This window comes from Penaeus vannamei, chromosome 23, assembly GCF_042767895.1.
Source record: "Penaeus vannamei isolate JL-2024 chromosome 23, ASM4276789v1, whole genome shotgun sequence".
Taxonomy (NCBI): Eukaryota; Metazoa; Arthropoda; class Malacostraca; order Decapoda; family Penaeidae; genus Penaeus; species Penaeus vannamei.
This window is the reverse complement of record NC_091571.1, coordinates 11,153,477-11,165,976: the sequence shown is the minus strand read 5'-3', so window position 1 is coordinate 11,165,976 and position 12,500 is coordinate 11,153,477. Positions and strand designations below refer to the sequence as shown.

At 38.0% G+C, this 12,500-nt stretch overlaps 1 protein-coding gene across 2 annotated transcripts in view; it reads left to right on the top strand.

Annotated features, from left to right (window-relative positions):
• Positions 1–3,899, top strand: part of LOC113827175 (serine dehydratase-like) — a 15,787-nt gene extending 11,888 nt beyond the window's left edge. For both annotated transcript variants that reach the window (XM_070137654.1, XM_070137653.1), the window contains 6 exons: positions 1,310–1,477; positions 1,756–1,856; positions 1,983–2,107; positions 2,505–2,604; positions 3,054–3,178; positions 3,477–3,899. In XM_070137654.1, coding sequence (XP_069993755.1) covers positions 1,310–1,477; positions 1,756–1,856; positions 1,983–2,107; positions 2,505–2,604; positions 3,054–3,178; positions 3,477–3,667 — 810 coding nt within the window. In that variant the 3' untranslated portion in view covers positions 3,668–3,899. The remainder of the gene's footprint in view (positions 1–1,309; positions 1,478–1,755; positions 1,857–1,982; positions 2,108–2,504; positions 2,605–3,053; positions 3,179–3,476) is intronic.
• Positions 3,900–12,500: the final 8,601 nt, after the last annotated feature.

Here is a 12,500-nt window from a genome sequence, read left to right as displayed (position 1 = left end):
GGTACTCACCATAGATTATTTGTGTCTATCCTCCAAGTCCACTTCAAAGCTCCACAGTGGTCCAGTGACCAACCTAGGGTGTTTCATCTGGACTGGCTGAGGAAGGGGTACTGTGCCCAAGGGTTTGCTGAAGCATTTTCAGGTCATTTCTTAGTGCTTGACAACCTGGCAGACCCTGTACTTCTGTGGGACACCTTTAACTGCGAAATGCTCAATGAATCAATTGGTGAATGCCTAGTTGCAAAACAGAATTTTATCTCACAGGAGACACTGGAAGCTATAGATGCTTTTCGTGTGGTTTGTCTGACAAGGGATCAGGATTTGCATCATTCTCAGATAGGCAGGATCTGGTCTCTGTTGATAAGGGACAAGGAAGAGTTATTAGGAGTCTTGCAGAGAAGGTCAAAAGCCATTTCTTAGTAAATGACATTTGTCTTGTGTACCAAGCCCTGAGAAAGCTGAACTCCAAACCCTCTTCGCAGGTGACTGCAGTCCGCTCAGTGAGTGGCCAGATTATCAAAGATCCTGTTGCAGTGCTGGAGCATTCGGCTGAGTATTTTATGCAGTTGTACTAAGTTGATCCACCAGCAGTTAACTTGGATGCAGGTAGTGTTGATATTCCATTGCCGGACACATCCATCAGTGAGGATCCACTGAAGTTAAGGGTTCGATCTCCAAGTTGAAGATTAGTAAAGCAGCCGATATCTGCGGCATCGCAGCTGAACTGTTAAAGGCTGGTGGTGAACCTATGGTACCTGGGTTGCATGCAGTCCTAGCTGCCATCTGGCAGTCTGGAACCGTTCACCCTGACCTGTTGAGGGGTGTGGGTCATCTCTCTGTGGAAGGGGAAAGGGGATGTGTGTGTGTAATATATTTATATGTGTTTGTGTGTATGTATATATGAAATAATACTTCACTATAAATTATGATAAAACATAAGAATATGATATCTTGAGGGGCTCCTCCTCTCATGAAACCCTCTGTACTACAGATGCTAAGGCTTGGGCCTATTTCTGGCTTGTTTAGAAATGAAGTGTTGGGATATGTATATGTATTAGCATCAAAGGAAGGACTGTAACTGAGTTATTAAAGAATTGAAGTGCTCTAGCTTATATTTGATATATTTGATAAGCTACAGAGATATTACAAAGATAATAGGAATTATTTTTAGGAGAAATACCTATATGTGACAGTGTTAGGATTGATAGATTTGTTAAGAGGATAGATTTATACTTATAGAAGGATTAAGCTTCTTTATAATTTTACAAATGCAATTGGTCACAACTTTCTAAGAAAAAATATATTCCAGAGTAAAGAGAGAGGATGCAAGCAGGTTGTTTCATCTTCAGGTGGAAATGCTGGCATGGCATCTGCATACGTGGCAAAAATGTTGGGACTTCCAGCAACAATTGTTATTCCTGAGTCAACGCCAAAGCTCATGATTTCACGGTTAGAAGAAGAGGAGGCAAAAGTCATGGTAAGATCTTGTTTAAAATGAAGTTTTGTTATAGCAGGGTTGGCCATGACTATTAACTTTCATATTTACAATTTGCTTTTATTTAGATGATGTAGAATATTAGTTTAGAGTTCTGTCTTTGAAAATATATGCAAAAGAATAGGTACCTGATATGTATTTTTCCTATATTTTGTTTAAGCTAACAAAGGTAATAGTTTAATAAAGAAGAGGTACTAGTTGCCTGTTCTGAAGCCTACTTTTGAAATATTACTAGCCATTTAAATATTAATTTTTAATAGGTTCATGGAAGAATTTGGAATCTTGCTCATGAGAAAGCACTAGAAATAGCAGCCACTGGAAATTCTTGCCTAGTTCATCCATATGACCATGAAGAAATATGGTAAGAATACATGTAGTAGCAACTTGGCCTCTGTATTACTTTATATATTGCTCATCACAAGGGTGTATGATTTGCTTTAATGTATCTATTCCCTTTCTCTATTAATTTGACTATTTTGTATTACAGGGAAGGTCATAGCACAATAGTTACAGAGGTTCTTCAACAAACTAAAGCAAAACCTGCTGCTATTGTTTTGTCTGTGGGAGGTGGTGGCCTTCTCTGTGGTGTATTAAAAGGTTTACACAAACATGGTAATGATCTAGAGAAAAACTGTTTCAGTTCTGTTTTTCATCAGGCATATCCTTTTTTTCTTTTTCTTCCTTTCCTTTTTGTAAGATTGCCTTATAAGTTTATTCCTTTATTATGTTACCAGATTGTTTTTTTTCTTCTTCTTTTTTTCTTTTCTTTTTTTGGTAGGTTAATTCAAGAGAAACAAATACCATTGTTTAATAGACTGACCCACTATATCACATGTAACCAATATTAACTCATCTGACCGAGAATCTAGAAATATTTAGTCCTTGAAGTTTCTGTACCTGCCATGTATTTATCATTTACATGAGTAATGCATTAACTTGATAATGACTTGGGAATATTTAATTTCACCATTTCTACGTGTTTTATAATGATCCATATTTTGTTTCTCAGATGTTGATATTCCTGTTGTTGCCATGGAGACACAAGGTGCTCATGCCTTTAATGCTGCATTGAAAGCCGGGAAGCCTGTGTCTATTGGGGATATTACAAGGTAAATGTTGTTCCCTCAGATACCAATGATTCTTATTTATAGGTATGGATTGTCTCAATCTCTAATGTGTATCTAAATATCTGTCACCATATGAAGTATCTGCATTTTTACCCCTCTATCTGTACTGTATTTATGCATGTATATATGTATATTTTATGAATATATATATCTATGTTTGGTAAACGAGATCCATGCATACTGAATTATAATTTTTGCTGTGGCCTTTACATAGGATGCTGCATTTTAGGTCATGTAAGATAGTGCAACACAAATATCATGTTTTAATGTAGTATGTATTTGTATTCTATTATAATTACATAGTTGTATAACCACAGTTCACAAACTGCACATAGTAGATATTTCCACATGGGTGCATATGTGCATGTGTGTGTGTGTGACAGTATTTTTTCTTTCTTTCTTTTTTTTAATGCACATTTTTTCCCTTGTAGCATTGCCAAGACTCTTGGTGCATTGATGGTGACTGAGGGTATATTTGATCTTATGCCAGGCCTGAGAGTGACATCTCATGTTATCAGTGATAAAGAAGCGGTTGAAGCATGTTCAAGATTTGCAGGTAAGTTTTAAGTATTTGCCATTAGTATTTTCATATTAAATAAAGTGAGTCTTTGTAGATACTAGAGTTCCTGTTGTGTTGATGTGACGTATGTTGTGATTCATACTAAATCATGATAAAGCTGATAATGCTGAACAAGAAATTTACAAAGACAATTAAGTTGAAACTTATTACTGGATGATGCAGACAGAATGAACATATTGTATTAAACTAACAGTGTTATGAACTATGTCAGAAATTCACTAAAAGAAACAATAGATTTGATCAATTATCTCATCTTTGTCCATCACTCTTGCAGATGAGCAGCGGATGTTGGTAGAACCTTCTTGTGGAGCTGCACTTGCAGCTGGGTATTCAGGAATAATCAAAGAGCTCATTTCAAACAACACTCTTCCCGATGAAGGACCAATTGTCTTTGTAGTGTGTGGGGGTAATGCTGTTACACTGGACATGTTGGAAGGATGGAAAAAACAGGTTAATCTCCTGTAATTGTATGGTCAGTAAAGATATAAAATTGAAATTGTTTTGCGTAGTACAATTTGAAACATAGCAAAAATTATGATTTAAATATTTTTCAAGAAAGATTTTAATCATGTGGATATTATGTTTATAATCAACCACTGCATTAGATTTTTAACTGTGAGTAAAGAAAAGTTGGATCATTTACAGTTTTGATCTGTGAATGTATTAAAGTGTACAGAAATAAAACATTAAATGACAATGTTGCAAATCTTATTGTATTCCAATTCACGGTGAATATCTGTATGAAAAGGAATATCAGAGTTCATAGAAGTTTTGTTGATTACCGTGAATAATGATGAGGGTAACAGTGTGAAGTAATAATAATAATGATAAATCTATATATGCTAATTAGTTTCTTGGCAACCATCAAACTAATTGTCATTTTCACCGGGAACTTCAAGAAATCATCAATGTCTTTCTGGTTTTTCTACTTTAGATTGCAACCAAATGCTATTGAATACAGTTTTTCTAGCGTCTGTAGCAACCTCCTCCTTTATTGTAGAAAATTGAATCAAGCTGCATTATAGAGAGGTTGGATTGCACTTCATGTTGATAAAAGTTGAAAATGCTGAAATGGTAATATAAAATTTCAAAACTTTTCTTTCTCTCCTTCCTTCTTTCTTTTTGACATTTATAGTAAAGTATATCTATTATAGTTGAAGTTGATTTGAGCTTATTTTGAAGGGAAAGGATTGTACTTCATGTTCACAGGAAAAAAATATGAACATTAGAAAGCAAAAATCATTATTGAATATAAATTAGCCAGTAATGAAAATATACCAAAATTTGTCATGTAAATGACCTCTTCAAGAAAAAAAACTATGAGAGATGCAGTTTAGATTTTGGTTTTATGATTTGTAAGGATAAATTAGGCAGTTTTTCATACAAGTACTTATTGCAGGCTTAGTGTTTATTTCAATAAGCCAAGTTTGGTCTTATTTTGAAGGGTAAAGATTGCACTTTATATTGATATGAAAAATAAATGCATATATGAAAAGAAAAGGCAAAAATTATGAGTTAAATTTAGCTGACAAGCAAGAATTTCAACACCATGCTGTATATGGGAATTTCTCAGGATAATTCTATTACGGTTACAGTTATGATTTTGCATTAAGAAGGTATGAGATATAATTTTTTTTCTTTCTCTTTTTTTTCCTTTTACTCAGAAATAAACATAGGAAAGTGCAAAATAAGGAAATAAGATTTTTAGGTATCTCCAGGCATCACAGTTTGGCTTCTTAGGAATTTTCATGTAACATACTGTTAGAAGATTGAAATTGATCTCTCCTTAAATAGGTAGGATTGCATACCATAGAGATCAAAAGGTGAGGAAAAATGCATTCATGTAAAAGTGGATTCTCTTCCCTTCTTATGGATTCAGACGAGGCTGTTGTCGTAGGTTCAGACTTCTAGCAGAGTAAATTTCAATAATTTTAAACATGATATACTGAATAAGTGGTAATGTTATTGCAGCACTTTTTTAAGACAGGTTCTATAGAGACTATTAACATCTGTAATAAAAAATAATCAGCTCCATGGTATAGTATTATCAGGATACATGTCCATAACTAGTGGACCTTCATGGGCTGTTGCAAAGCTGTCAGGTATTTGTTACAAAGCAGTGTAACACAAGATGGTCTAAGTCTAAAGGTTCTGTATGGCTTGCATCAGTGTTGTCCAAACATTTTTGCCTATTGCACCCTTTATTACCTTCTTGTGCTGTTACATACCCCCCCACCACCCTACCCCACCCTTACTAGCTATGTTACATACCCTCAGGGGTATATGGACCCCAGTTTGGACAACACGGGCGTGCATGACACAGGAATGAGTGTTTCAGTCTCCAGCAGTGCATGTTAGCTGCTGTTCTTCCATGATCTGATCTTATTCAATTTGCCATGTTCTTTCCTTGTAAAGGTGTCAAAGCCCAGGAGAGATGTCGTTGGATCATCAATCAGGGAAGAGAACTTTCTGAGCGGAGGAGATCCTCTTGGAAGGTTCTCCTCCTAATCAACCTGCTGTGATGCTTCATTGCTAACATCTACCCTTGCAGAGATGCGGAAAGAGTTTCTTTGATTTTAGTGGACTGTTACATAGGGCCAGGGCTGAGGTTTGTAAGATGGATGCCCAACTAGTACAGCATGTTTTCTGGTTAGGTTTCTGGTTTTCACTTTTTGTGGTGTATTCTCTAAGGTGAGGCTTCTGTCTAAATGTTAGGGTTTCATTCTGCTGAGAGTTGTTGTTTACTGTGATGCTTATTTTTTGTTTGGTTTATCTGTTCAGGTGAAAAAGCTTGGGTACAATTTTCCATGTTTGGAAGTACCATTTGTTAAAGAAATAAATTATTATTTGCGTCTTCTTTGTGGGATGTTTCTGTATTTTTAGACTCAGGTGCTGATATGCTATTGCAGGCACTCAACATATCAAACTTTGATGGAAGTTGTATCTTGGATGTTTCCTGTGGATACAGCGAAGAGCGTTAGAGGCAGGACTGATCCTTGTGGGACTCCTTTTTGTTATTTTGTTTTCCTGGTACTTTCTCCAAAGCAGACATGAAAGTACTATCTACCTGTCATGGTTCCATGGTGCATTTGATCTGGCCAGTTTGAGAATTTGTTCAAAACCACTTTCTATCCATGATATTATGGCTAGGACTTGTTCCAGTGTCTCTTTTTGTTCTAAAGCTTGCCTCTTCCAGGGAAATGTGTGATTCCAGGATAGATGAGAGAATTGTGAGTAAGACTTTCAAGAAGTCTGAAGGGGCAGCAAAGGAGGGATACGAGTAGTTTTGCTTGTTTACATATTGTTGATTACTTTCCTTTGTAGATTATGTCTGTCTTAGCCTAAGCAAACTACTATTTGTCTGGCTTTAGTGGTTGTATCAGTAGGAGCATACTTTCCTTGGTACTCATTTGTTTTATGCATGGATTTCTATAATTTATATTGTTTTGATCCAGCATTTCCTTCTTTAATCCTGTAGGGAATCCAGTTGTTCTGCTATGAGTATATATGGTTCTAGTATGTATTCAAGTTTCTTTCATAGTTCTTCACTTTTTCAGTTCTGTGTCCTTTGGGGGTATATACAGTACTGTTTTGCATTCTTCAAATCAAGTCTGTTAAATCTGATTGTTTGTAGATGTTAGGGGAATCTGTTAACGACACAATGGATGCTCTGAAACTGGTTGAACAAAATCAGCTCAACAATGGAGTAATGAAGTAATGGTTGGAACAAAAAGAAATGTGCCAGTCATCAAAGGTCATATAGTGCTATGGTAAAGTATTTTGGCAAAGGGGGTAAAGAAGAGTTAAAGATTAGGGTAAAATGTGTTAGATGTCAAAGATTAGAGAGCGATATATTACATTTGCTCCCCTCTTTTTCCTTTTCCCTACCATACGTAGGGAAAAGGAAAAAGAGGGGAGCAAATGTATTAGAGCAGAAATTAGTAAAAAGGGAAGGGTTATGGGAGTAGGCCAATTGAGTAAATTGCAGTGCATCTGTGACTGGGGAAGGAATAGGGATTGTTCAAGGAAAGCAGAGGTGGCTGTTGAAGGAGAAGAATCTGGGAGATGAGAAAATGGGAACTGGGGAAGATAGCAAAATATCAGGAAGAGTGTCAGGAGGGGAGAGGCCTGGAGAAGAACACTGTTTGACAGAAGGGATTCACGTGAGCATTCAGGTGGGAGTGGTAGAGGGGATGGGCTGTGTTGGGAGAGTGTAAGAGGAAGGGAGGTTGAGGGAACTTGAGGAGGAGAATGGATATCACCAAATATGTAGAGGGAGTAGGAACAGAGGGATTGGAGGGTAGATGAGAGATTGGAGTATTTCCTTGGGTCATCTTTAGGAAGTTTTGGATGTCTTCAAGAGTTTCTGCAGGCAAGGTAGGTGGGGAGGTCTAAGAAGCAAACTTCTCTTGTGAGGAGGAGAAGAAGAGGAAGGTGTAGGAGAGGATGGGGTAGGAGAAGGTGGAGTGGAACATTTGGGTTGCCTGGTAGGACAAGTAAAGTGAGAAGGAGGTAGGGTAGGTATCGGAGAAGTGGTAGAGATTGAAGTATCTGGATTTAGACTTGAAAAGGAATTTGACTGGGGGAGAGGGGGAGTAGAGGTTGGATGGTTCAAGGTAGGTGGAAGAGACTGAGGGAGATGCTGAGACATCTTAAGAAGATGTGAGAGGAGTAGAGTGAAGGACAGTTTTGGAATAAGTAAAAAGAGAAAAGCCTCGTCATCTTGTTTCCTGTCTGGCGTTATGTAGAGCAAGGCTTAGTTTAAATCTGAGAACTGCTACCTCATATTCAAGCTTATAGGCAGGGCAACTCCTATAAAATACATTATGGGAGCCACCACAATTGGCACATGTATGTGACTGAGCAGATTGGGTACATAGAGGGCAGCGGGCTGTGGAGCGACAGTGTTTGGCTGGGTGGCCAAAACGCCAACATTTCTGACATTGACGAGGAAAGGGTCAGTATGGTCGGACATGATAAGACAATCCACCAGTATAAACTTAATGGGGGAGGTTGTGTCTCCAGAAGCTAATTTTGGCAATATTGGTATGGGACCTATGCTGACCTCTGGAAGGAATAGTGAAACACTGGCAGGCAAGTAGGTCACTTTCACAGTCTGGCCAATTCTTATCGTAGATAAGACCATCAGTTGGGGAGACAGAAACAGTTCCAGTACAGGTATTAAGAAGGGTGGGGTTTGGCAGGAATGGGTTTGCCAGTGAGGTCAGTTAGGGTAGATAGTGAACAAGCTTGGGATTCAGATATAACTGTAACAAGGCATGAACAATCAGAATGGTAATGAAAGGAAACTTTGCCTACTTGTTTTTGGAGATATTGTTGAAAGAGAAGGGTATTCTTAGAGTAAGGGGCTGTGGGGGGCATCACAAAGAATTTATCCCACTTAGCTGGGCCAAATAGAGTACTCAAAAGGTTTGCAGAAGTGGAGGCAGTAAGACGAGGGTGGGAGGAAGATGGGATGGTGTGAAGTGAAGTAGTTCTGTGAGAGGGAAGATAATAAGGATGAAGAGTAGCAATAAGGGTATAGAGTATAGGCATAAAAGAAGACTGTGCAGTAGGAGTTAGAGTGGAGAATGTTGGGAGAGAGGAAGGGGTGCATTCTGAAGGTTGAGTAATGATCTGGGTAGGTGTTTTGAAATGGATAGATTTATCCATAAATGTCAAGGAGGGGGTATTAGTATCAGTGGTCTTAGCCATGTCAAAGGATTGTCAGGGGTCGGATAACCAACAAAATCAAATTTAGATAGGCTAGTTGATGCGGGTGCAAGCCCTAATAAGGGTAAACAATCTTCTTAATTGGCCATGGTGAGTCTTAATAAAGTGGGGAAAAGAAACTGTCTGCCCCTCAGGATCCCCATAAGGGGTAAGGACTACATGATTAACCAATGGAATACCATGTCCATGACTCCCGGAGGCCGTTCATGACTGACACAAAGCCAGCCTTTCATCCTTTCAGCACAGATCTCACACCTTTGAAGAAGGGGATGAAGAAGATACTGAAGAGGAAAGGGTTAGAAGAAAAGACCATGGGCTGAGGCCCAAGGTAGGGGAGATCCCCTACATTAGTATTACCTAGCCCCCTCTAGAAGGTTGTTATACTACTTTTTCTCAATTTAATGCTCTTTTGAGCAGATATGATTCGAAGTTAAACATATATATTCACATATAGGCCACTGGATAATAGATTTAATTCCACCCTTTCCAGAGTGTTGTTATAAGAATAATACATCCTACATTTATGTCTAACCACTCTATATGAGTATAATTTCAAATGGTTATTATAAATACAAGAAATGAATTTGTACATTTAATAGAACTACTTACTTATACAGCAATGTATCCTCGTCTCCTGACGAGTGTGTTATTCCCCTGGAATTGTGAAATGTTGTAGACCCTTGTCCACATCACACTTAATTCAGTAGTTTGAATAAAATTGTTAAATTCACCTGGAATTTTCTGTTCGAAACTGAACTGGGGCGCAAGTGCAACACAAGCGCACAGTGGTGACATTTGCAAGACCTGTACATTATCACCAGTGTCCCCTGAGACAAAGTGTATATCGTGCCTTGTAAAACATTAAAGGCCTATCCCCTCCATGGGATCAACACTACACTGTAGCTTCAATGGAATGTGAAATTCCCTTGAACTACCATTCCATCTACTATACAACCACTGGAAAACTATTTCCATGCTGTATAATCCTTGGGTCAAGATTACCTATAAAACAGATGGCAGATAGACGAAGACACAAGATCTAGCTCGTCACCACTCCCTCTTCAGCACCCAGGGAGATGGGGGTCTCTTGGGGTCTCACATCTACCTTCTAAAATAAACCCACAAGCCAAGACCCCTTTATTACCTGCTCTATACTATCTCACGTTTCATGGACATTGGTCTTCCATTCACATCTGATGACAGGTGGAGGTGGTTTACCCAACCTCTTTCTCATTGATATTTCATGGCAACAGTGCTCACAACTTATTCTTTGATAGTGTGAGTGAGAATGAGTGAGAGAGAGTGAGTGTAAGTGTGTATGCACGTGGGTGTATGCAATCTGTCTGTGTATGCATGCGCATGCATGTGTGAGAGAGAAAAAGAGAGTTGCTCTTGAGAAAGAGAAAAAGGGTAAAAGCAAGATAGAGAGAGAGAGAGACAGACAGAAGGTGAGAAAGTGAGAGAGAGAGAGAGGGTGAGAGCAAGAGAAAGAGAAAGATGGTGAGAACAAGAGAAAGAGGCAGGGTTAGACCAAGAGCAAGAGAGAGAGAGAGAGAGGGTGAGAGCAAGAGCAAGAGAGGGAGAGAATGAGAATGAGAGAGAGAGAGAGAGAGAGAGAGAGAGGGTGAGCAACAGAGAGAGAGTGGGGGTGAGAGCAACAGAGAGAGAGAGGGGGGGGGGGTGAGGGCAACACAGAGAGAGAGAGGGGGTGAGGGCAACAGAGAGAGAGAGGGGGTGAGGGCAACAGAGAGAGAGAGGGGGTGAGAGCAACAAAGGGAAAAGAGGTGCTAGCAACAGCAAAAAAGGGGGTGAGAGCAACAGAGAGAGAGGGGGGGAGTGAGAGCACGAGAGAGAATGAGAGAAAGAGAGAGAGGATGAGAGCGTGATAGCAAGAGCAAGAGAGAGTGAGAGGGAGGGTGAGAGCAAGAGAGAGAGAGAGAGAGAGAGAGAGAGAGAAAAGAAACTGAGAGAAAGTGGGAGAGAAATAAAGAGGAAGAGAGTGTAAGTGAGAGAGAGAAAAGAGAGGGAGAGAGAAAGAAAGAGGAGGAGAGTGAATGTGGGTGGGTGTGAGTGTTATCTATAGAAATTCCAAGAGGACTGGGAATAATGAAACAACATTAGCTTTTCACAGATGATTTTAATAATAAGTAGGTTATAAGTAAATATGTAAATTATAATTGACAGGATATGTTTATCTATAAATACAATCAAGCCAATCTCAGCAACAAGGAAGCATGTATTAAATATCTAGTACATAAAACTAAAATTCATGAACATGAAACAAGAAAATTGAAATCATTGGGGAAATTTTGGCATCAAATATCCTAAGTGACTTAGTATGGACTAGCTAGCAAACAAAAGAAGAAAAATAAGAATGGCATTTTATAAATTTCCATACAATTAAGACTAGAATCCCTCAGTTAATACACCGAAGTGAAACAAATAAGGGGAGGGGGGGAAACACACACAAAATACACAATCTTTTAACAGACACTTAAGGTAAGCTTTTGTTCATGGCAATACCTTCTGTAAAAAGGAAAAATCTCAAATTGTCCATTTGTAGAAAATATTACAAAATGTAAAAACAAAATATAACTCTACTTGGAAAAAAAAAAATCTTAAGCAGTCAACTGTGTTTTCACTGACCAACTTGACTATTTTTTCATAAGCTCATTGACATGTACAATTCTTATTGAGTTGTTTACTTACATTATTTAAGTAAAGCCAAAATACAGACCAAACTTACTGACTCATGCCTTAAATATTCATATAACACACAGCCTCATTTTTTAAGTACTCCCATGCATGCAGTAGCCTATTATATAAGTATTCATCGTGGCACAGAGCATGTGAAGTTCTTTCTAAGCTGAAAAGATATATATACTCAAATGAAAATATTCATATATGTTACAAAGACCTAGTTTCTTGCCCCAGTATCTGTAATTATCTGTATTAGCATCATGCTGAAATTCCTTGATTAATGATAACAAGGAACTAGCTTCCACTACAAAAAAAACAAATCACCTACAATATCCACACAAAATAAATTCTTCTAAGAAATATATCTTTATACTATGAAAGGTCCTTCTCTATTATGGCTAGTGAGGAGGCAGTACTGTACACTGTGAAAGAACGAAAGAAGAAATATCATGTTATAGATGATCTTCTGCACATCAAGAGAATAAGTGCTAAGTTATTATTTAGAAATGGAGATATTGTTACGGCAAAGAACAAAACAATGAACTGTGAGGACCAAAGACTATTATGTGACAATCCAGCGTATATCTGGATTATAAATAATATCTTAACCAATTCAGAACACATTTCCTCTCTTACTCTTCATACAATCATTTGTACTTAGCCATCTCACACAGGATGTTATGAATCCATGAAAGACATTATAATGAATGATCAAATTTTAACACTTAACACGATAGAGTCTAGTGTTATTGCATTCCTGCAGAAATTTTTTTTTTTTTTTATAAATACATGTATGACTTATTCCTTTCTTTAATACTCTCAAACCATCCCTATGTGCTTGTAACTTGGCTGAAACATAAACTAT